The sequence below is a fragment of the Thalassophryne amazonica genome, chromosome 12 (genome assembly GCF_902500255.1).
Source record: "Thalassophryne amazonica chromosome 12, fThaAma1.1, whole genome shotgun sequence".
Classification (NCBI taxonomy): Eukaryota; Metazoa; Chordata; class Actinopteri; order Batrachoidiformes; family Batrachoididae; genus Thalassophryne; species Thalassophryne amazonica.
This window is the reverse complement of record NC_047114.1, coordinates 36,296,197-36,319,264: the sequence shown is the minus strand read 5'-3', so window position 1 is coordinate 36,319,264 and position 23,068 is coordinate 36,296,197. Positions and strand designations below refer to the sequence as shown.

The following is a 23,068-nucleotide window of genomic DNA, read 5'->3' as shown; positions in this document are numbered from 1 at the left end:
CCGTCTCACAGCCAGTGGTGGGCACAGATAACCAAAAAATTTACTTCGATAACAGATAATCAGATAACTGAAAAGTTACCTTCGATGAAGATAAAACGATAGACCACCCAAAAATATATCAGAAGTTACAGATAACCAATAAGTGATAAATTCCAGTATTGTCTCTGGTACATTTGCGACTACTAATAAACTGAATTTGAGTTTTCACACCACGATCGCTTCTGCTTGCATCAAAAGCGACAACAGACCCAAACAATGAGCCCACACTTCTGTCTTTGAACATCTTGCCAGAAGCAAGCTGAGAGCAGCCAAAGCCCAGCTCTCTACCCAATCACAATGCTCCAGTCAGGCGGAGTGTTTGGAAAATAAAGCAGTGCTGACTTATGGTTTTGATTTATAAATAACATTAATACAGATAGAATAACTCCATTAATGTCAATTCTGTCATTTGTACAAAGTTAAAATATAACATATATATTTTAATGTTGAATAAAGTACTAATTCTGAGGTTTTGTAACAAACACAGACAGATCGCAAAGGATTCTGGGTAAAATGTGCCTCTGTTAAACACTGATTGGTTCAGTCATCCATTATGTAAACAAACACATTAATGTGACATGTGTCGTGTGTTGGTGTTTACAGATAAATGTGCTTTTGTAAAATATAAAAATTTTTTATTTGTAAAAACAGGCATTTTTACAGAGCCCTGGAAGTGTCATCGCAAAATGTTTTGCATGTGGAGAGAATGTGCGCTCATTTTATTATATTGTGCCGTGCGCACGTTTTATGATGTTGTGCGCATGTTTTATGATGTGGTGCGCACGTTTTATTATATAATTGAGCACACATTTAATTATATTGTAAAACGTGCACTCAATATTGTCTTGACACATAGATGTTGGCTTTACACTGTGCGAGTTTTGGCTCTTTTTCAGATTATTTTTCATTCATGTGAGAATTTTTTGGACCGAGTTTCAGGTTAAATGCGCATTCTGCATCGTGTAGTGTACATGGAGTAACAAGCTGCGTTTAACATCTCATGACCACCTCCTGATCACTGATCGTATGGTCGAATGAAAATCAAACCTGTTTAATATTATTCTGGTCAGCCGTCGTGAGGGTATCCTGCTGCTGAAGAGCTACAAGCGTCCAACCGCTCACACTTGCGTCTCACGTCTTGCAAACCTGACCTGCAGCACAGCTGCAAGAGCTCAGCTCATAGGTATGGAAATACATTCATGCCAATAATAATGTCTGAAAGGAAATGCTTTTGACAAAACTATCAGATTTTATTTGTTTGTGTCCAGAGATCAAGGATCCACCATGTAGAGTTTATTATGTCCAGAGTTTAAGGATCCAGTAGCCAATTTCATATTTATTTACTTCAACACTCAATAAAATGTTGTTCAATTTCAATTTAATCAGCTTATAAAGCGCCAAATTACAACAAAAGCCGTCTCAAGGTGCCTCACAAAGAACAGTTCAACATAAAAAAATTAAAATAAATAAATAAAAATAAAAAAAATTCAAATACCTAATTAAAAACAGAAGTAAAAGAATAAAACGTAAAATAAAAACTACTCATAAGAAAGAGAATAAAAACAGATTTTAAGTCTTGACTTAAAAATGTCCACGGACTCCGACTGCCTCACTGAGAGCCATGTACTGGCTAACTGAGAATGAGATTGCCCACTCAACAAACTTCCTCAGCCTTCTGGACATGATGAAGGGACTTGGGCTGTCGTACCTGGCTTTCCCCCTTTGGGTACCCCTAGAATGGCCAATTTTTAGCTTGAATTTCAAAAGCTTCCCCCATCTTGGCAGCACCCCCCCGGTCGCTTCACTCCCTTGACATTACCACGTTAAAATTTTATCCTAGCTAGAACCCTGTATCTGATATTTTCACTTTATAAAACTTCAGATGTGACAGCAATTTTAAATAACTTGTCCAAAATTAGTTTGGTTAAAATTTGAACCATAACTTAAAAATGTATGCCTCTGGATGACTTGGGTGATATTGCCAGCGTATCAGTATGGTGCTAAAAGACATTTTTTTTTTTTTTGTGACTGGTTCTCCTTTGCCTGTAGAGGATAGGGCAGTTTCTCATAGAAGCAGCTCTCTTCTGTTTGCAGAGAGTAGAACTATACTTCTGTTAGGAAACTTTTAACAGGTAGGTGCTCAATGATTTAAAATTTTAAAAATGTTTGTCGCTGTTCAGCTTTGTTTACTACGTTATCGGCCTAAAAGTTATCGGACAAAAATTTAATGGAAGATAATTAGTCCGATAATGGTTTTTAAAGTTATCTAAAAAGATAATCCGATAATGAAAACACTATCTTCGATAATTATCTCTTATTGGATTATCGGAACTGTGCCCACCACTGGTTATTGGATTATTGGAACTGTGCTCATCACTGCTCACAGCACATGTAAACAATGGCTAGCGAAGAAATGGATGGCGCCGATTCAGTAAGTTCATGAGCGATTATGATGATGACACAATCTCTCAAGGTGAGAGGGTTATCTAGAGGAGATGTAGCACCTGTGATGAACTTCTGCCATGCCCCGATGTTGTCTTGTTGTCCATACTTCAGGAGGTGTGGTTACATTGTGCCCTGAACCGGAACTCTGCTGAAACCAACCTCTTGCGTGAGTCACGGGCCGCGAGACAGCATGAGATTCACAACTGCGAAACACTGAATTGAACATGTACAATTTGTACGTAAGGCACTAGGATCTTAATAATTAATTAAACAACTGCTAATTATAAAGAACACAATGCTCATACGGCTGAGAGTATTTTAAGATTATTATTTTTAACATATTTAGAGAGGAGCAGATTTGTATTTATGCTTTGCATTCTGATGACAGCAGGCATACTGTTCAGATCCTGCAACACTTTTGTCAAACAGTATGACAGCTTCAGCACTCATTCTCACGTGATTACACGGTGTCTATAAGCAAAATTTAGACTTGAAATGGATCGTTTTACACTTCCTTTTACATACAGTTGTGCATACAGCATCTGGACCTCTGCTGGATGTGTGATACTCCTACTTTGTCTGTGATGTATCAGTGTGGTCTGTGGGAGAGAGAGAGGGCGCCTCTCCTTTTATTTTGTAACAGGCACAGAAACAGGTGCCTGGAGTTATGAAAGGAAATTTCTAAGTCAGTTGTTGGTTTGTGGCCCATGTCAGATAGAACAATTATGACAAAAGTAGAAGGAAAACATTTTCACATCAACATTATATAGAAATGACCAAGAAATGACCAGAAGAAACATTTTATGAATGCACTGAGAGGTGTTTGGAATACATAAAATCAAACAACAACACAATTACCCAATGAGGGGAGGTGATGGTCTAGTGGTTAAAGCGTTGGGCTTGAGACCGGAGGATCCTCAGTTCAAGTCCCAGCCTGAACAGAAAATCAGTAAGGGCCCTTGGGCAAGGTCCTTAATCCCCTAGTTGCTCCCAGGGTGTAGTGGTGGCCTTGTATGGCAGCAGCCTGACATCGGGGTGAATGTGAGGCATTATTGTAAAGCGCTTTGAGCGTCTGATGCAGATGCAAGCGCTATATAAATGCAGACCATTTACTATTTACATTTAGCTAAATGCAAAGTTGGGAAGTGAAATTAAATCAAGTTGAAGAGGAAAATTTGCTGTTGGAGAAAGAGTGGAATTTTCTGAAAAGCACCAGAAGACAAACATCAGTGTGGGGTTTCAACACCCAAAGCATAAATGTTACACATGGAAGAGCCCGTGCAACTTCATTAGCTACCAGAGAGATTACCTGATGAACAATGAACAGTATCAGATCAGGGTTAAGGAATGAAAAATCATTTCCATTAGCAGATATACTGCAATTTCAGGACTATGAATAATGCTTTATTTTTAACTTGTTTCTAACCGTATACTGATCTAAATGAGGTACTTTCTGAACAATAATGCAGCACTAAACTGGATGCCAACTGCCATAAAACAAGAAGTACAAGATCTGAATGAAGCAAATGTGTTGGGTCTTACAGAAGAAGGAAAAACTTGATGAAACTTCTAACACCTGTTGTAGATCCTGATATTATACAAATAACGAATGTTTATGAGTTCAATGGTACGAATATTTCATTAAGTGAAAGATGGAATGTTCCATTCAATGAGGCAAAGCACTGACATTGTGTACTTCCTCACTCCAGCGATAAATGATGTCAGAAATGAGTCCAGTCCTTTTCATCCGAAGGGCCCTGTCCCACTGGGGAGAGGATTAATTGCACATGAATTGAATACACAAATTATGGGCATTCATTTTCGTCCGCAACAAAAATGGCTAAAAATGACAAATGTCCCAGTATGAACTATGGATATATTAATTATGGATATATTAATAATGTATAGTGAATATATGATGAACAATCACAGTTGTATAACGCATGTAGTGAGGAAACGGATCCGATGCATTGCGATTATCACAGCAGTATTACGGGTGTATTATGAATGCATCGCTCACGTGTTTGCACGTGCACGGCATCTGCATTGTGGTCATAAAAGAAGCGCACTCGCTCCTTTCGGCATCACTATTCACACCAACAATACAGCCTCTGGAGCATTTGCTGGACTTGGACAAGTTGATTGGAGTAAAGAAGCAGTGAACAGTGCGAGTGGTGACGAGTGGCCGATCGCATCAGAGCGCAGCTCGTCTGAACGATTATAACAAGATGTTAAATCTGTTATAAACAGGAATAAATACTGTAACAGCTGCAGACAAGAAGGAAAAAACATGCAACTGTTTTATCAAGCCTTGACAATGTAAACAAGCCAAATAATTACCTTTTTAGCGCGACCGCAAACAGCCCAGCTACAGCTTCATCTGTGATTCAGGATGTGATTAGAGCCATTTTCAACGGCCAATTTGCACAATAAAATGATTAATCCACCACAAATTAATTATTTTATATACGCAGCATCCAGCGCAGAGCGTGTGGCAGCTGGTAGAACAAAGAACGGTGTCCAGCTGTGAACACAGCGCATCTGATTTGCATCCGCCGCAAATCAGATGCAAAGCAGACATAATAAAAATGCTTTATTCGTGGCCAATCTGTATGCAGTCGCTACAACTTATTTTAGTTCGTGATGTGGACATGATAGGCACGCAAAATATCCGTTTTACACACTGTCCCAGTCCGCTGCCAAGCCGCAAATCCCCGTCAGTTGCGGATATCAGCAGATGATGGCGAATATACAGCGCACAGATTGAGTATGTATATGTATGTATTGTGTATGTATTGAGTATGTATGGAGTATAAATTGAGTATGTATGGAGTATGTAAGGCGGATGTCATCCTCAGCCAAAATTTTGTGCAGCTCAAAAATCCTGGTAATGGAAAAACGTGCCTCTGAAGATAATTGCGGATGTGTGCGGGTGTCGGCCAACTCATACAAGCATGTTTCACGTGTATTGCGGAAGCGAATATGAGCCAATTTTGTGCGCAATCCATACGCAAATCCTCCTAAACGCCAGTGGGACAGGGACCTAAAAGCTGTTCATACCCAAAGATGTGCATCACAAGGGTGCGCACTATAATACTCACTCATCTTCAACCGCTTACTCCAGTTAAGGGTCACAGGGGAGCTGGAGCCTGTCCCAGCAGTCATGGAGCGTGAGGTGGGACTCACACTGTCGCAGGGCCACATGCAGACAAACAAACACATTCACCCCCGCATGCACCCCTACGGACAATTTAAAGTTTCCAATCTAACCTGTATGTCTTTGGATGTAGGAGGAAGCCGGAGCACCTGGAGGGAACCCACACAGATACGAGGAGAACAGAAAGGTCACAGGGTAGAATCAACCCCATGACCTTCTTGCTGTGAGGCAACAGTGCTAACCACTAAGCCACCGTGCTGCCCCACATATAATACATTTTTATGAATTCAAATATGGAATCAACAACCCAAAATAATCAAAGCAAAGTGAAAACACGGATCACATCATCATGCCTTTTTTTAAAATAACAATTGTACGTCACTGTCGTCATTTCCAATGTTAATGCACTCCTCATAACTAAACATTTGGACTGTGGCAACAGCAATGCACCGGTCAGGATACTATGACCTTATATCATTCGCAGGCCCCTGGAATTAACCCTCTGGGAGCCGAGGGCATATTTTGGACAGTTCACTCGCCTGGCATAAATGTTTTATTATTGCTGTTAACAGCTCTCCCTGCATCCCACAATCAAGTTTTATGTCTCTTTTTTTTCAGGACAACCTGTGCTTTCAGAATATATATGTTTTTGTTGTGTTTTATAAGTATAATAAACGTTTACAATCAAAAGTAGGCAAGAAAAAATAACGTGAAAAATAATTTTCCACACACATTTATTCAAAACACACAGCAAACTATAATAAAGAACTGTTTTGACACTTTATAAAGGTAATTTGAGGTCTTGTGTGAAAGACTGTACAACAAAAAGGTTCAAACAATAAACACAAATGCACATTTTGATCAATATATACAAAATGGTCTATGCGTTTTGTAGTCCATTGATATGGTAAACAGTGCTTTACGCAGAGAAAGCAACAGAGTTATCCAGTAACATTCACATGAAACTAGTGGAGCAATCCTGATAGTTACACACTCTTTGTTTGAGCACGTGAGATTGTCATCAGAGGCTTTCCGTGTGCTCCTGCTTTCACTGATCGCTGTGCGTAATGGTGCAGAGCACACTGAGTATGTACTAATAGTATGTACTCATTGGAGCACCAAGGGAGCTATTCAAACAGGCCAACTAGTAACATATCACTCCTGAAAATGATCTTTGGCTTTTCATGTGAGGTAAATCTGCCCTACGATTGGATTTTGGAAAACCATGTGACGGTGAACCAATTCTGATTGGACGCTCACATTGTACACGTCATCACACAGCTTCTATGAGGAGTACAAAGATGAACGATGGCTGGCTCATATCATTCAAAAGTTATTTATAATTTAGTAAAGCTTGGTCTTAGCCATCGTACACGACGGCGTCGGCCCAGAGGGTTAACAGAATGCTGGAAGACGTTGCAAATATCATATGATTGACCAAAGGATTGAGATAATATCATATCGTGATGAAACTTGTGATTTATACCCCTCGAGCCTGATTTACTTGCATGGGCAATCCAAATTTTTTCATGTTGGGGCAGAGACAGTTTTTGCAAGTGATTTATGAGTAAATGTGCAATTGATAGCGGGTGATAATGTGACGTAACAGCAATATGTACAGTAAATGAGGATTGTGCACATGTTAATAAAATTAAATCAGCCACACTTTAAGTTAAATTAGTGGACGCAGGTGCAGTGCATTGATTTATCCAGATCTAATATATGCTGAAGACAACTCCGTAGTAAAATAACAGTACATGTTATTACATGGACTTAATGAGTGACAAACAGTACTCTTCATCTATCTATGTGTCTTTTTGCAAGGAATGTTTTCACAGTTTTTGCTCTATGGCAAGATGCATTATCATCTTGAAAAATGATTTCATCATCCCCAAACATCCTTTCAATTGATGGGATAAGAAAAGTGTCCAAAATATCAACATAAACTTGTGCATTTATTGATGATGTAATGACAGCCATCTCCCCAGTGCCTTTACCTGACATGCAGCCCCATATCATCAATGACTGTGGAAATGTACATGTTCTCTTCAGGCAGTCATCTTTATAAATCTCATTGGAATGGCACCAAACAAAAGTTCCAGCATCATCACCTTGCCCAATGCAGATTCGAGATTCATCACTGAATATGACTTTCATCCAGTCATCCACAGTCCACGATTGCTTTTCCTTAGTCCATTGTAACCTTGTTTTTTCTGTTTAGGTGTTAATGATGGCTTTCGTTTAGCTTTTCTGTATGTAAATCCCATTTCCTTTAGGCGGTTTCTTACAGTTCGGTCACAGACGTTGACTCCAGTTTCCTCCCATTCGTTCCTCATTTGTTTTGTTATGCATTTTCGATTTTTGAGACATATTGCTTTAAGTTTTCTGTCTTGACGCTTTGATGTCTTCCTTGGTCTACCAGTATATTTGCCTTTAACAACCTTCCCATGTTGTTTGTATTTGGTCCAGAGTTTAGACACAGCTGACTGTGAACAACCAACATCTTTTGCAACATTGTGTGATGATTTACCCTCTTTTAAGAGTTTGATAATCCTCTCTTTTGTTTCAATTGACATCTCTCGTGTTGGAGCCATGATTCATGTCAGTCCACTTGGTGCAACAGCTCTCTAAGGTGTGATCACTCCTTTTTAGATGCAGACTAACGAGCAGATCTGATTTGATGCAGGTGTTAGTTTTGGAGATGAAAATTTACAGGGTGATTCCATAATTTATTCCTCAGAATTGAGTGAGTCCATATTTTTTTCCCTCTGCTTGGTCTAAAAAAGTAACCGTTACTGACTGCCACAATTTTTTTTCTTGATTTCTTATAGTGTTTCTTAAAGCCAGAAAGTTGCCATTTGAAATGACTTTAGTTTTGTGTCATGTCTGTGATCTGCTTTTTTTCTACAAAATTAAACAACTGAATGAACATCCTCCGAGGCCGGTGATTCCATAATTATTGCCAGGGGTTGTGTATATATATATATATATATATATATATATATATATATATATATATATATATATATGTTGTCATGTTAACGCATTAATTAACGCCAACAATTTTTTTCATCACACATTAACGAAGTGGTTTTTTTGTAAGAGTCTGTTGCTCACAAGGCTTTTGTTTTGCAAGTCTGTTGCTGAATGCTGCCATGCTCACAGGAACCGGTGTGACGAGTCCCTGACTGGAAAAGAAACTGAACTGGCAGATAAACCAACCAACATTGAGACGGGCACAGAACTTTTACATGGTCATTTTCATTTTAAAGTGCTTCTAGATGGCGTAGTCGACAGAACCAAAGTTATTTGTAGCCACTGCAAAGCTGAACTTTCTTATCAGTGGAGTACTTTGAGTCTTAAAATTTACCTAAATGCAGCACACACAGCTGATACCAGCAAATGATTCAACAAAACACACTGTGGTGCGAGGCTTTGGAAGACAAGGTTGCGTAGGATTACTTTGAAATGTAATCCAAAAGTAATCAGATTACAAGTAATCCAAATGTATGTATAAGATTGATAAAGAAAGGCGAGAGAGGCTTGTAAATGCAACAGTGAAATGGATTGCTACAGACTGCAGGCTGATTAGTGTTGTGGAGGACGTCGGTCTAAGAGACATTCTGAGAATCGCAACAAATGATGGCATGTATGAGATTCCCTCACGACGCACCAGAAAGGAGAGGCCTGCAAAAGCCACAACTTTACAATGTGCACCTGCTGTTGCTCTCACTGGGGATGACTGGACATCACTGGGTAACCATAATTTATTTTTATTACCTGCAACTGCATAAACAAAATTCTGCAATGTTTGCAGAACAAATGTTATGGCAGTTTCATTTATATCTCAACTCAACTCAGCTTTATTTATAGAGGACTTTTGAACAGCAAAAACTCAAAAGTGCTGTACATGAAAGCCATAAAAACAACAAAGCAGCCCAACAACAAGAAAAACAAAAATAAACAAGCAAAACAACTAAAACAGAGCAAGTCTCATAGTGTGTTAAATAATAATAAAATAAAAGTGGATTTTAAGATTGGTTTTAAAAACAGACAGTGAAGAAGCCTGCCTAATGTGCAAAAGTAGATCCGTCCAAATTTTTGAAGCTGCAACAGAAAAAGATCAAACCCCTCTGAGCATTCGCTTGGACCTTGGTACCTCAAGAAGCAGCTGATCAGCTGACCAGAGGCAGCATGCAGGGGCGTGGTGGTGAAGCAGCTCAGAGAGGATTCAAGGATTCAAAAGAAGTTTATTGTCATATGCACATAGGAACATGTTCCCTGCACAATGAAATGTGTTTACTGCATTTTACCCATCCTAATTGCCAGTTAGGAGCAGAGGTCGTCTTTTTGGCGCCTGGGGACCAGCTCCAGATACACAACAGACGACAGACAACAGCCGAGACTTGGATGTGTCCAGTGTCCAGACAGACAGCCCGGAAAGGCCGCCCTTGAGGCGCCATCAGGCCTTATCTATCCATCCTGGGGGGGGGGAATCCCAGTCCTGAATCAGTCCACCAGAGTCTCAAGGTCCCACAGTCAACATCTCAGGACTGGGAAGAGAGGGAGGCAGGGGAAGACAAGGAGGTGGAGGAGACGAGGAGCGAGGCTATCAGGAGTGTTCTTCTGGGGGAGGATTTCATCCCAGAGGCCTTGAAGGACAGCTGGTGTTTGGAAACCAAATAGATATCCAGATTAACAGACGCCTGGCAGATTCCACAGTCTGAAACTTCAGAGTGGCTCCCAATACATCTGAATAGAGAAGAGATGTGGTCTTACAGACGATCAAAGCGGTTTTCCAGTGCAGCCATTCTCCCCGAGATGGATTCCAACGTGCGGTTGACACCCGTCAACTGAGCTGACACTGCCCTTCCAATCGAATCAATCATGTGGGGCAGCCTGGACGGACCAATTAATGCCACCTCCACCTTCTTAATTTTCCGGTAAATGGCCCTACCAGAGGTAAGGCCATTTAAAGATTTAAAAATAAATAAAACAATCTTAAAATGAACTCTAAAGTGCACAGGCAGCCGGTGAAGAGAGGCCAGGATCGGTGTTACGTGCTCTCTCTTTCACATATGGCAGAACATTTAAAATAAAATTGTGCTATACACTACTTTTGAATTCATTTTTATATTTTGCGTATAACAATGTGATTAATCATGGAAATCATGTGATTAATTGTGATTAAATCTAATATATATATATATATATATATATATATATATATATATATATATACACACGTGGGCTGTCCGTAAAGTATCGGTCCTTTTTATTTTTTTTTAAAACTATATGGATTTCATTCATATGTTTTGGGTTAGGGTTAGTTTGAACCCTCGTGCGCATGCGTGAGTTTCTCCACGCCTGTCGGTGACGTCATTCGCCTGTGAGCACACCTTGGGAAGGAGTGGTCCCGCCCCCTCGTCGGAATTTCATTGTCTGGAAATGGCGGAATGAAAAGGACTTTTTTTCCCATCAGATTTTTTTCAGAAGCTGTTAGAAACTGGCACCTGGAAACCATTCGAAAAATTTATCTGGCTTTCGGTGAAAATTTTGCGGGCTTCACAGAGAATAAGGACTGTTAACTGTCGCTTTAAGGACCCCTTTAAGGACGCTTGGTGCACCGCGCTCCGAGCTGCAACAACGCGGCACAAAACACCGTATCATTTCTAAACGGATAGCTCTGTGGATACGAGACGTCGTGTGCTCTTTCTCCGGTAATCACAAGAGCTGGACATCAACCATTTTCCGGCAGATTTCACTTTTAACCAGAGATTTTGTCGTGGAACGCCGCGTGGAGGCTTCGCGCGTCACGACCGATTCGCTTGATGAGCGAGACAAAGAACGCCTCCGTTTTGGCGTGTCAGAGGACAGGTTTGGACATGCCTATCTCGGCTTTCAATGCTTACCAGTCCAGTAAGTATCAGAGAAATTATGGAGAGCTAGACATGTCCAAGGCCAGCTCAGAACCTCCATGACCAGTAAAAAATCAAGGACCGAGACGTCGCCCGGTATGGCGGAGCCGGGGTCCCACCCTGGAGCCAGGCCTGGGGTTGGGGCTCGTGCGCGAGCGCCTGGTGGTCGGGCCTTAGCCCATGGGGCCCGGCCGGGCTCAGCCCATGCTCACAGCCCCTGGTTGTTGGGACATGGAATGTCACCTTGCTATGGGGGAAGGAGCCTGAGCTTGTGCGGGAGGTTGAGAGATACCGAAGCCTTCGGGCCGGGGACAGGTCTCTCACCATTGTCTCGGCCAACGGGCCGAGCAGCAGTGCAGAGTACCCGACCTTCCTGGAGTCCCTGGGAGGGGTACTAGATAGCGCTCTGACTGGGGACTCCACTGTTCTCCGGGGGATTTCAATGCCCACGTGGGCGGCGACAGTGAGACCTGGAGGGGGGTGATCGGGAAGCATGGCCTTCCCGATCTGAACCCGAGTGGTGTTCAGTTGTTGGACTTCTGTGCTAGTCACAGTTTGTCCATCACGAACACCATGTTCGAGCAAAAGGGTGTTCATAAGTGCATGTGGCACCAGGACACCCTGAGCCGAAGTCGATGATCGACTTTGTAGTCATGTCATCTGACCTTCGGCCACGTGTCTCAGACACTCGAGTGAAGAGAGGGGCAGAGCTGTCGACCGATCACCACCTGGTGGTGAGTTGGATCTGCTGGGAGGGGAGGAAGCCGGTCAGACCTGGCAGGCCCAAACGTATCGTGAGGGTCTGCTGGGAACGACTGGCAGAACCCTCTGTCAGCGAGGTCTTCAACTCCCACCTCCGGGAGAGCTTCTCCCAGATCCCAGGGGGAGGTTGGAGACATGGAGTCCGAGTGGACCATGTTCTCCACCTCCATTGTCGATGTGACCGCTCATAGCTGTGGTCGTAAGGTCTCTGGTGGCCGTCGCGGCGGCAAGCGGTGGAAGGAGTACTTCAAAGATCTCCTCAATCCCATTGTCACGTCTTCCAAAGCGGAAGCAGAGACTGGGGACTCAGAGGCGGACTCATCCATTATCCATGCCGAAGTCACAGAGGTGGTTAGAAAGCTCCTCGGTGGCAAGGCTCCTGGGGTGTATGAAATCCGTCCTGAGTACCTTAAGTCTCTGGATGTTGTGGGACTGTCTTGGCTGACACGCCTCTGCAACATCACATGGCGATCAGGGACAGTGCCTCTAGATTGGCAGACTGGGGTGGTGGTCCCTCTGTTTAAGAAGGGGGACCGGAGGGTGTGTTCCAACTATAGGGGGATCACACTCCTCAGCCTCCCCGGTAAGGTCTATTCCAGAGTACTGGAGAGGAGAATTCGACTGATGGTCGAACCTCGGATTCAGGAGGAGCAGTGTGGTTTTCATCCTGGTCGCGGCACACTGGACCAGCTCTACATGCTCCATCGGGTGCTCAAGGGTTCATGGGAGTTCGCCCAACCAGTCCACATGTGTTTTGTGGATCTGGAGAAGGCGTTCGACCGTGTCCCTCGGGGCACCCTGTGGGGGTGCTCCGGGAGTACGGGGTCCGGGTTCCTTTGCTAAGGGCTAGCCGGTCCCTGTACAACCACAGCAGGAGCTTGGTTCGCATTGCCGGTAGTAAGTCAAACCTGTTTCCAGTGCACGTTGGCCTCTGCCAGGGCTGCCCTTTGTCACCGGTTCTGTTCATTATTTTTATGGACAGAATTTCTAGGTGCAGCCAGGGTGTAGAGGGGGTCTGGTTTGGGAACCACAGAATCTCGTCTCTGCTGTTTGCGGATGATGTGGTTCTGTTGGCTTTGTCAAATCAGGACCTTCAGCGTGCACTGGGGCGGTTTGCAGCCGAGTGTGAAGCATCCGGGATGAAAATCAGCACCTCCAAATCCGAGGCCATGGTTCTCGACTGGAAAAAGGTGCTTTGCCCTCTTCAGGTTGATGGAGTGTCCTTGCCTCAAGTGGAGGAGTTTAAGTATCTACGTTCCGATCCTCACCTATGGTCATGACATTTGGCTCATGAGCGAAAGAACGAAATCGCGAGTACAAGCGGCCGAGATGAGATAGGGCCTTAGAAATAGGCCTTAGAGATAGGGTGAGGAGCTGCTCCTCCACATCGAAAGGAGTCAGTTGAGGTGGCTCAGGCATCTTTTCCGGATGCCCCCTGAATGCCTCGCCGGAGAGGTGTTCCGGGCACGTCCCATTGGGAGGAGGCCCCGGGGAAGACCCAGGACACGCTGGAGGGACTATATCTCCCGGCTGGCTTGGGAACACCTTGCGGTTCCCCCAGAGCAGCTGGGCGAGGTGTGTGGATCGGGAGGTCTGGGCGGCTTTGCTTGAGCTGCTGCCCCCGCGACCCGACTCCGGATAAAGCGGAAGAAAATGGATGGATGGATGTATATACACTCAACAAAAATATAAACGCAACACTTTTGGTTTTGCTCCCATTTTGTATGAGATGAACTCAAAGATCTAAAACTTTGTCCACATACACAATATCACCATTTCCCTCAAATATTGTTCACAAACCAGTCTAAATCTGTGATAGTGAGCACTTCTCCTTTGCTGAGATAATCCATCCCACCTCACAGGTGTGCCATATCAAGATGCTGATTAGACACCATGATTAGTGCACAGGTGTGCCTTAGACTGCCCACAATAAAAGGCCACTCTGAAAGGTGCAGTTTTATCACACAGCACAATGCCACAGATGTCGCAAGATTTGAGGGAGCGTGCAATTGGCATGCTGACAGCAGGAATGTCAACCAGAGCTGTTGCTCGTGTATTGAATGTTCATTTCTCTACCATAAGCCGTTTCCAAAGGCGTTTCAGAGAATTTGGCAGTACATCCAACCAGCCTCACAACCGCAGACCACGTGTAACCACACCAGCCCAGGACCTCCACATCCAGCATGTTCACCTCCAAGATCGTCTGAGACCAGCCACTCGGACAGCTGCTGAAACAATCGGTTTGCATAACCAAAGAATTTCTGCACAAACTGTCAGAAACCGTCTCAGGGAAGCTCATCTGCATGCTCGTCGTCCTCATCGGGGTCTCAACCTGTCTCCAGTTCGTCGTCATAACCGACCTGAGTGGGCAAATGCTCACATTCGCTGGTGTTTGGCACGTTGGAGAGGTGTTCTCTTCACGGACAAATCCCGGTTCACACTGTTCAGGGCAGATGGCAGACAGCGTGTGTGGCGTCGTGTGGGTGAGCGGTTTTCAGATGTCAATGTTGTGGATCGAGTGGCTCATGGTGGCGGTGGGGTTATGGTATGGGCAGGCATCTGTTATGGATGAAGAACACAGGTGCATTTTATTGATGGCATTTTGAATGCACAGAGATACCGTGACGAGATCCTGAGGCTCATTGTTGTGCCATACATCCAAGAACATCACCTCATGTTGCAGCAGGATAATGCACGGCCCCATGTTGCAAGGATCTGTACACAATTCTTGGAAGCTGAAAATGTCCCAGTTCTTGCATGGCTGGCATACTCACCGGACATGTCACCCATTGAGCATGTTTGGGATGCTCTGGACCGGCGTATACGACAGCATGTACCAGTTCCTGCCAATATCCAGCAACTTCGCACAGCCATTGAAGAGGAGTGGACCAACATTCCACAGGCCACAATTGACAACCTGATCAACTCTATGCGAAGGACATGTGTTGCACTGCATGAGGCAAATGGTGGTCACACCAGATACTGACTGGTATCCCCCCCCAATAAAGCAAAACTGCACCTTTCAGAGTGGCCTTTTATTGTGGACAGTCTAAGGCACACCTGTGCACTAATCATGGTGTCTAATCAGCATCTTGATATGGCACACCTATGAGGTGGGATGGATTATCTCAGCAAAGGAGAAGTGCTCACTATCACAGATTTAGACTGGTTTGTGAACAATATTTGAGGGAAATGGTGATATTGTGTATGTGGAAAAAGTTTTAGATCTTTGAGTTCATCTCATACAAAATGGGAGCAAAACCAAAAGTGTTGCGTTTATATTTTTGTTGAGGGTACGAGGGCTGTCCATAAAGTATAGGTCCTTTTTATTTTTTTCAAAAACTATATGGATTTCATTCATATGTTTTTACGTCAGACATGCATGAACCCTCGCGCGCATGCGTGAGTTTTTCCACGCCTGTCGGTGACGTCATTCGCCTGTGAGCACTCCTTGTGGGAGGAGTCGTCCAGCCCCTCGTCGGAATTCCTTTGTCTGAGAAGTTGCTGAGAGACTGGCGCTTTGTTTGATCAAAATTTTTTCTAAACCTGTGAGACACATCGAAGTGGACATGGTTCGAAAAATTAAGCTGGTTTTCAGTGAAAATTTTAACGGCTGATGAGAGATTTTGAGGTGACACTGTCGCTTTAAGGACTTCCCACGGTGCGAGACGTCGCGCTGCGCTCTCAGGCGGCGTCATCAGCCTTTTTCAAGCTGAAAACCTCCACATTTCAGGCTCTATTGATCCAGGACGTCGTGAGAGAACAGAGAAGTTTCAGAAGAAGTCGGTTTCAGCATTTTATCCGGATATTCCACTGTTAAAGGAGATTTTTTTAATGAAAGACGTGCGGACGGGTCCGCGCGTCGGGACGCAGCCGGCGCAGTGCGGCAGCACAGGAAAAACACCTCCGTGTTGATAACCATTTGTAAAATCCAGGCGGCTTTTGATGGCTTTCAGTGGAGTGAGTATATGAGAAATTGTTTAACAGCTGGACATGTTCCAACTTGTCCTTAAGGCTTCCAACGGAGGTGTTTTTCCTGTGGCGGAGCGTCGCGGCGGCTGCGAGCCGACGCGCGGACCCCTCCGCACGTCTTTCATTAAAAAAATCTCCTTTAACAGTGGAATATCCGGATAAAATGCTGAAATCGACTTCTTCTGAAACTTCTCTGTTCTCTCACGACGTCCTGGATCAATAGAGCCTGAAATGTGGAGGTTTTCAGCTTGAAACAGGCTGATGACGCCGCCTGAAAGCGCTGTGCGACATCTCGCACTGTGGGAAGTCCTTAAAGCGACAGTGTCACCTCAAAATCTCTCATCAGCCGTTAAAATTTTCACTGAAAACCAGCTTAATTTTTGGAACCATGTCCACTTCGATGTGTCTCACAGGTTTAGAAAAAAATTTTGATCAAACAAAGCGCTAGTCTCTCAGCAACTTCTCAGACAAAGGAATTCCGACGAGGGGCTGGACGACTCCTCCCACAAGGAGTGCTCACAGGCAAATGATGTCACCGACAGGCGTGGAAAAACTCACGCATGCGCACGAGGGTTCAAGCATGTCTGACGTAAAAACATATGAATGAAATCCATATAGTTTTTGAAAAAAATAAAAAGGACCTATACTTTATGGACAGACCTCGTATATATATATATATATATATATATATATATATATATATATATATATATATATATATATATATATATATATATATATAATATAACCAACATGCGTGAAAAAACTCACGCATGCGCACGAAGGTTCAAGCTTGGCTGACACAATCACACGTGATTCAAATCCATATGGTTTTTGAAAAAAATAATAAGGTCGGATACTTTTCTAATAGACCTCGTATATATATATATATATATATATATATACATACAGTGAGGAAAATAAGTATTTGAACACCCTGCGATTTTGCAAGTTCTCCCACTTAGAAATCATGGAGAGGTCTGAAATTTTCATCTTAGGTGCATGTCCACTGTGAGAGACATAATCTAAAAAAAAAAAAAAAAAAAAAATCCGGAAATCACAATGTATGATTTTTTAAGAATTTATTTGTATGTTACTGCTGCAAATAAGTATTTGAACACCTACCAACCAGCAAGAATTCTGGCTCACACAGACCTGTTAATTTTTCTTGAAGAAGCCCTCTTATTCTGCACTCTTTACCTGTATTAATTGCACCTGTTTGAACTTGTTACCTGTATAAAAGGCACCTGTTCACACACTCAATCAATCACACTCCAACCTGTCCACCATAGCAAGACCAAAGAGCTGTCTAAGGACACCAGGGACAAAACTGTAGACCTGCACAAGGCTGGGATGGACTACAGGACAACAGGCAAGCAGCTTGGTAGAAGACAACAACTGTTATGATTATTTATTAGAAAGTGGAATTAAAAACAAGATGACTGTCAATCTCCCTCAGTCTGGGATTCCATGCAAGATCTCACTTTGCGGGGTAAGGATGATTCTGAGAAAGCTCAGAACTACACAGGAGGACCTGGTCAATGACCTGAAGAGAGCTGGGACCACAGTCACAAAGATTACATTAGTAACACGTGATGCTGTCATGGTTTAAAATCCTGCAGGGCAGCAAGGTCCCCCTGCTCAAGCCAGCACATGTCCAGGCCCGTCTGAAGTTCACCAGTGACCATCTGGATGATCCAGAAGAGGCATGGGAGAAGCTCATGTGGTCAGATGAGACCAAAATAGAGCTTTTTGGAATCAACTCCACTTACCATGTTGAGAGGATGAGAACAACCCCAAGAAAACCATCCCAACCGTGAAGCATGGGGGTGGAAAGATCATACTCTGGGGGTGCTCTTCTGCAAAGGGGACAGGACGACTGCACTGTATTGAAGGGAGGATGGGTGGGGTCATGTATTGCGAGATTTTGGCAAACAACCTCCTTCCCTCAGTAAGAGCATTGAAGATGGGTCATGGCTGGGTCTTCCAGCATAACAATGACCCCAAACACACAGCCAGGGCAACTAAGGAGTGGCTCCGTAAGAAGCATTTCAAGGTCCTGGAGTGGCCTGGCCAGTTTCCAGACCTGAACCCAATAGAAAATCTTTGGATGGAGCTGAAATTCCAAACCTGAAAGATCTAGGGAAGATCTGTATGGAGGAGTGGACCAAAATCCCTGCTGCAGTGTGTGCAAACCTGGTGAAAAAGTACAGGAAACGTTTAACCTCTGTAATGGCAGACAAAGGCTACTGTACCAAATATTAACATTGATTTTCACAGGTGTTCAAATACTTATTTGCAGCAGTAACATACAAATAAATTATTAAAAAATCATACATTGTGATTTCCAGATTTTTTTTTTTTTTAGATTATGTCTCTCACAGTGGACGTGCACCTAAGATGAAAATTTCAGACCCCTCCATGATTTCTAACTGGGAGAAGTTGCAAAATCGCAGGGTGTTCAAATACTTATTTTCCTCATGAGCTCAGGTGCATCCTGTTTCTTTCAGTTGATTGAACATGATTTGGAAAGGCACACCCCTGTCTACATAAAATACTTATTCAAATCAAATCAAATACTTATTTTCCTGACTGTATATATATATATATATATATATATATATATATATATATATATATATATATATATATATATATATATATATACACACACACACACACACACACACACACACACACACACACATAGTGCATCCAAAAAGTATTCACAATGCTGCTGTTTTCCCACATTTTTTATGTTATAGCCTTATTCCAAAGTGGATGAAATTCATTTTTTTCCTCAAGCATATGCCCACAATACCGCATAATGACAATTTGGAAAATGTTTTTTTTTTTTTTATTTCTGCAAAATTCTTAAAAATACAAAAACTAAGTCGTCACAGTCTTTGTCATGAAGCTCAAAATTAAGCTCATGCGCATCTTGTTTCCACTGATCATCCTTGAGATGTTTCTCCAGCTTAATTGCAGTCTACCTGGGGTAAATTCAGTTGATTGGACATGATTTGGAAAGGCACACACGTGTCTACATATAAGGTCCCACAGGTGACAATGCATGTCTCGAGGCACAAATCTGGAGAAGGTACAGAAACACTTCGGCTGGTTTGAAATCTGTAAATGAAATACAAGGTCTGTGATAAAAGTAACGGACATTATTATTTTTTTCAAAAACCATATGGATTTGAATCACGTGTGATTACATCAGACATGCTTGAACCCTCGTGGGCATGCGAGAGTTTTTTCACGCCTATCGGTTACGTCATTCGCCTGTGGGCAGTCTTTCAGTGAGGAGTGGCCCACCCTCTCGTCGTTTCTTCATTGTTTAGGAATGGCTCAGAGACATGCTGCTTTGTTTGATAAAAATTTTTTCAAAAAATGTAAGGCACAACTGAGTGGACACCATTCGATAAATTCAGCTGGTTTTCGGTAAAAATTTTAACGGCTGATGAGAGATTTTGGTCTGGTAGTGTCGCTTTAAGGACGGCCCACGGCACCTGACGGCGATCTGTGCTTCGAGGCGGCAGCGTCTCGCCGTTTCAAGTTGAAAACTTCCACATTTCAGGCTCTGTTAACCCAGTAAGTCGTCAGAGAACAGAGAACTTTCAGAAGAAGTCGGCATGAGGAGTTTATTCGGACATTCCGTTGTTAACGGACATTTTGTAATGAAAGAACGTGTGGGCAGAGTCGCATGTCGGGCCGGACCCGACCGCGGGGGGTCGCGACAGGAAAAACACCTCTGTTGGAAACCTTAACGGGCAAGTTGGAACATGCCCAAGCTGTTAAACAATTTCTCAGTTACTCACTTGTTGAAAGCCATCAAAAGCCGCCTGAATTTTACAAATGGTTTTCAACACGGAGGTGTTTTTCCTGTCGCGGCGCACACAGATTCACACAGAATTTGCGCGCACGTCTTTCATTACAAAATGTCCTTAAACAGTGGAATGTCCGCATAAAGTCCTCATGCCGGCCTGTTCTGAATCTTCTCTGTTCTCTCACGACGTCCTGGGTGAATTAAGCCTTAAATTAGAATGTTTTCAGGTCGAAACAGGCCGACGGCGCCTGGAAGCACTGCTCGACGTCCCGCTCCGTGGGAAGTCCTTACACCGACAGAAACATCCCATAATCTCTCATCAGCCGTTAAACTTTTCACCGAAAACCAGCTTAATTTCTCGAATAGTGTCCACTCGGATATCCCTCACATGTCCAGAAAAAATGTTGATAAAGCAACGCGCGCCGTCCGCAGCAGCTATTCAGACAAAGAGATTCCGACGGGCGGGGTGGAGCACTCCTCACTCAAGGCCTGCCCACAGGTGAATGACGTCACTGACACGCGTGAAAAAACTCACGCATGCGCACGAGGATTCAAGCTTGTCTGACGTAAAAACATATGAATCAAATCCATTTATTTTTTGAAAAAATAAAAAGGACCGCTTTTTTCATCACAGACCTCGTAAGTTGGGATCCATCGGGACTCTTTCTAGAGTTGGACGCCCATCTAAACTGAGCAATCGGGGGAGAAGGACCTTACTGAGAGAGGTGACCAAGGACCCAATGGTCACTCTGTCTGAGCTCCAGCATTCCTCTGTAGAGAGATGAGAACCTTCCAGAAGAACAACCATCACAACCATCTCTGCAGCAATCCACCAATTAGGTCTGTATGGTAGAGTGGCCAGACAGAAGCCACTCCTTAGTAAAAGGCCAATGGCAGGCCGCCTGGAGTTTGCCAAAAGGCACTTGTAGTACTCTCAGACCATGAGAAACAAAATTTTCTGGTCTCCTGAGACAATGATTGAACTGTTTCAGGTTTGGATGAAACCAGGCACCATCCCTTCAGTGAAGCATGGTTGTCGCAGCATCATGCTGTGGGGATGTTTTTCAGTGGCAGAAACTGGGAGACTAGTCAGGATTGAGGGAAAGATGAATGTAGGGTGACCAGATGTCTCACTTTGTGCCACAAATTGAGATGATTTCCAGCATTATTATTGACAGTCAGGCTTCAGTTTTGAAATGCGTGTTTTAAAAATGTGTTTTGAACACACTTTTTAAAAACTGAAGCCTGACTGTTAATAATGACGCCAGAAACATCTCATTTTGTGGCACAAAGCGGGACATCTGGTCAACCTAAATGAATGCAGCAATAATCAGAGACATCCTGGATGAAAACCTACTCCAGATCACTCTTGACCTCAGACTGGGGTGATGGGTCATCTTTCAGTAGGACAATGACGCTAAGCACACAGCCAAGATATCAAAGGAGTGGCTTCAGGACAACTCTGTGAATGTCCTTGAGTGGCCCAGCCAGAGTCCAGACCGGAATCAGGTTGATCATCTCTGGAGAGATCTGAAAATGGCTGTGAACCGCTGCTCCCCACCCAACCTGATGGAGCTTGAGAGGTGCTGCAAAGTTAAATGGGCAAAACTGCCCAAAGATAGGTGCACAAACCTTGTGGCATCATATTCAAGAAGACTTGTCGGATGTACAGGTGATTTCTTAGTTTTTTATTTTTAATAAATATACAAACTTTGCAAAAACATTTTTTTTCATGTCATTATGGGGTGTTGTGAGTAGAATTTTGAGGGAAAAAAATAACTTTACTCCTTTTTGGAATAAGGCTGTAACATAACAAAATGTGGAAAAAGTGAAGTGCTGTGAATACTTTCTGGATGCACTGCATCTACACACAATATACTCACACAGGCAAATGTTAAAATGTATTATTAAGAGGACAACTACAGTATAGTGAGAGACAGAGACGACTACAAGATCGCTGACTTTGCTCTACAACACGCAAACGAGGAAACTCAAACAGCAAGCTTTGCTGCACCTTACACAAGGGATGATGATTAAGCCCTCTGGGTGTCACGGCTTGACCTCTGAGTGACACAGTAACTTGGTCAGATTGGATGTAACAGCTGACATGGCAGCTAAATCCTCTCTTCTTCTGCAGCCCTGCAGTGAAATGTAATGACAAATTCTACTAAAGCAGGGATTGAGACATGTTTTTTTTTTTTCTCTTGGTATCAAATATAAACCTACATTCTGTTTCTCTCCTCAGCCATGAAATCAGAGATGTACAATAAATCCGGCAGTGATTTAAACAGCTCCTGACAGCCCGCTGAATCTGCAGTGTGTGTAGTTTTACACAAACGATTTATGTGCAAGGAGGCCAGTAAGGATCCCCAAGTTACCAGGCACAAAGTGAGACATACAGCCCGGAAGAGAGAGAAAAGGAGCGACAACATGCTGTTAACTGCTGGACTGGTGATAATGTTGGTGGTTCCTGCCAGAGGTCACATTCAGCAGTCTTACTCTTATTCTCCTCATTGCGGCGACTATCTCCATCCTGCTGCCCGGCCGCCCCACCTCCAAACTGCCGATGTACTGCAGAATGTAAAAGGAAGAGAGATAGACAGATAGAGAGAAAGAGAGATGTAGTTAGGGTCATATATATTTGGACACTTCCAAACATTCATTTAAGCTTTATATGATGATATAGTGGAGCTAAATGAATCAATCAAACCCCTGAATGAATATGAGGTCAAAAAGTCTAAGTTAATTTAAATCAGCACAAAATAGAAGCCAGAAACACCAAACTGCTGCCAACAACCAAACTACTTCTGTCACTACAAGGTGAGATAAAGGTCCTTCTGTCTAACACCATGTCCACATTAACAGGGCACAATGTAAAGCCGCCGGTTATGAAATGACAAGTCACACCACTGTGGATAGCGCGAGCTGATTAAATGCATATTGAAA

At 43.2% G+C, this 23,068-nt stretch overlaps 1 protein-coding gene across 1 annotated transcript in view; it reads right to left on the bottom strand.

Moving 5' to 3' along the window:
• The window catches only part of LOC117522108 (carboxyl-terminal PDZ ligand of neuronal nitric oxide synthase protein-like), a 58,366-nt gene that overhangs the window by 25,136 nt on the left and 10,162 nt on the right, over window positions 1-23,068 (bottom strand). The window contains exon 2 of the mRNA XM_034183485.1: window positions 22,622-22,693. Coding sequence (XP_034039376.1) covers window positions 22,622-22,693 — 72 coding nt within the window. The remainder of the gene's footprint in view (window positions 1-22,621; window positions 22,694-23,068) is intronic.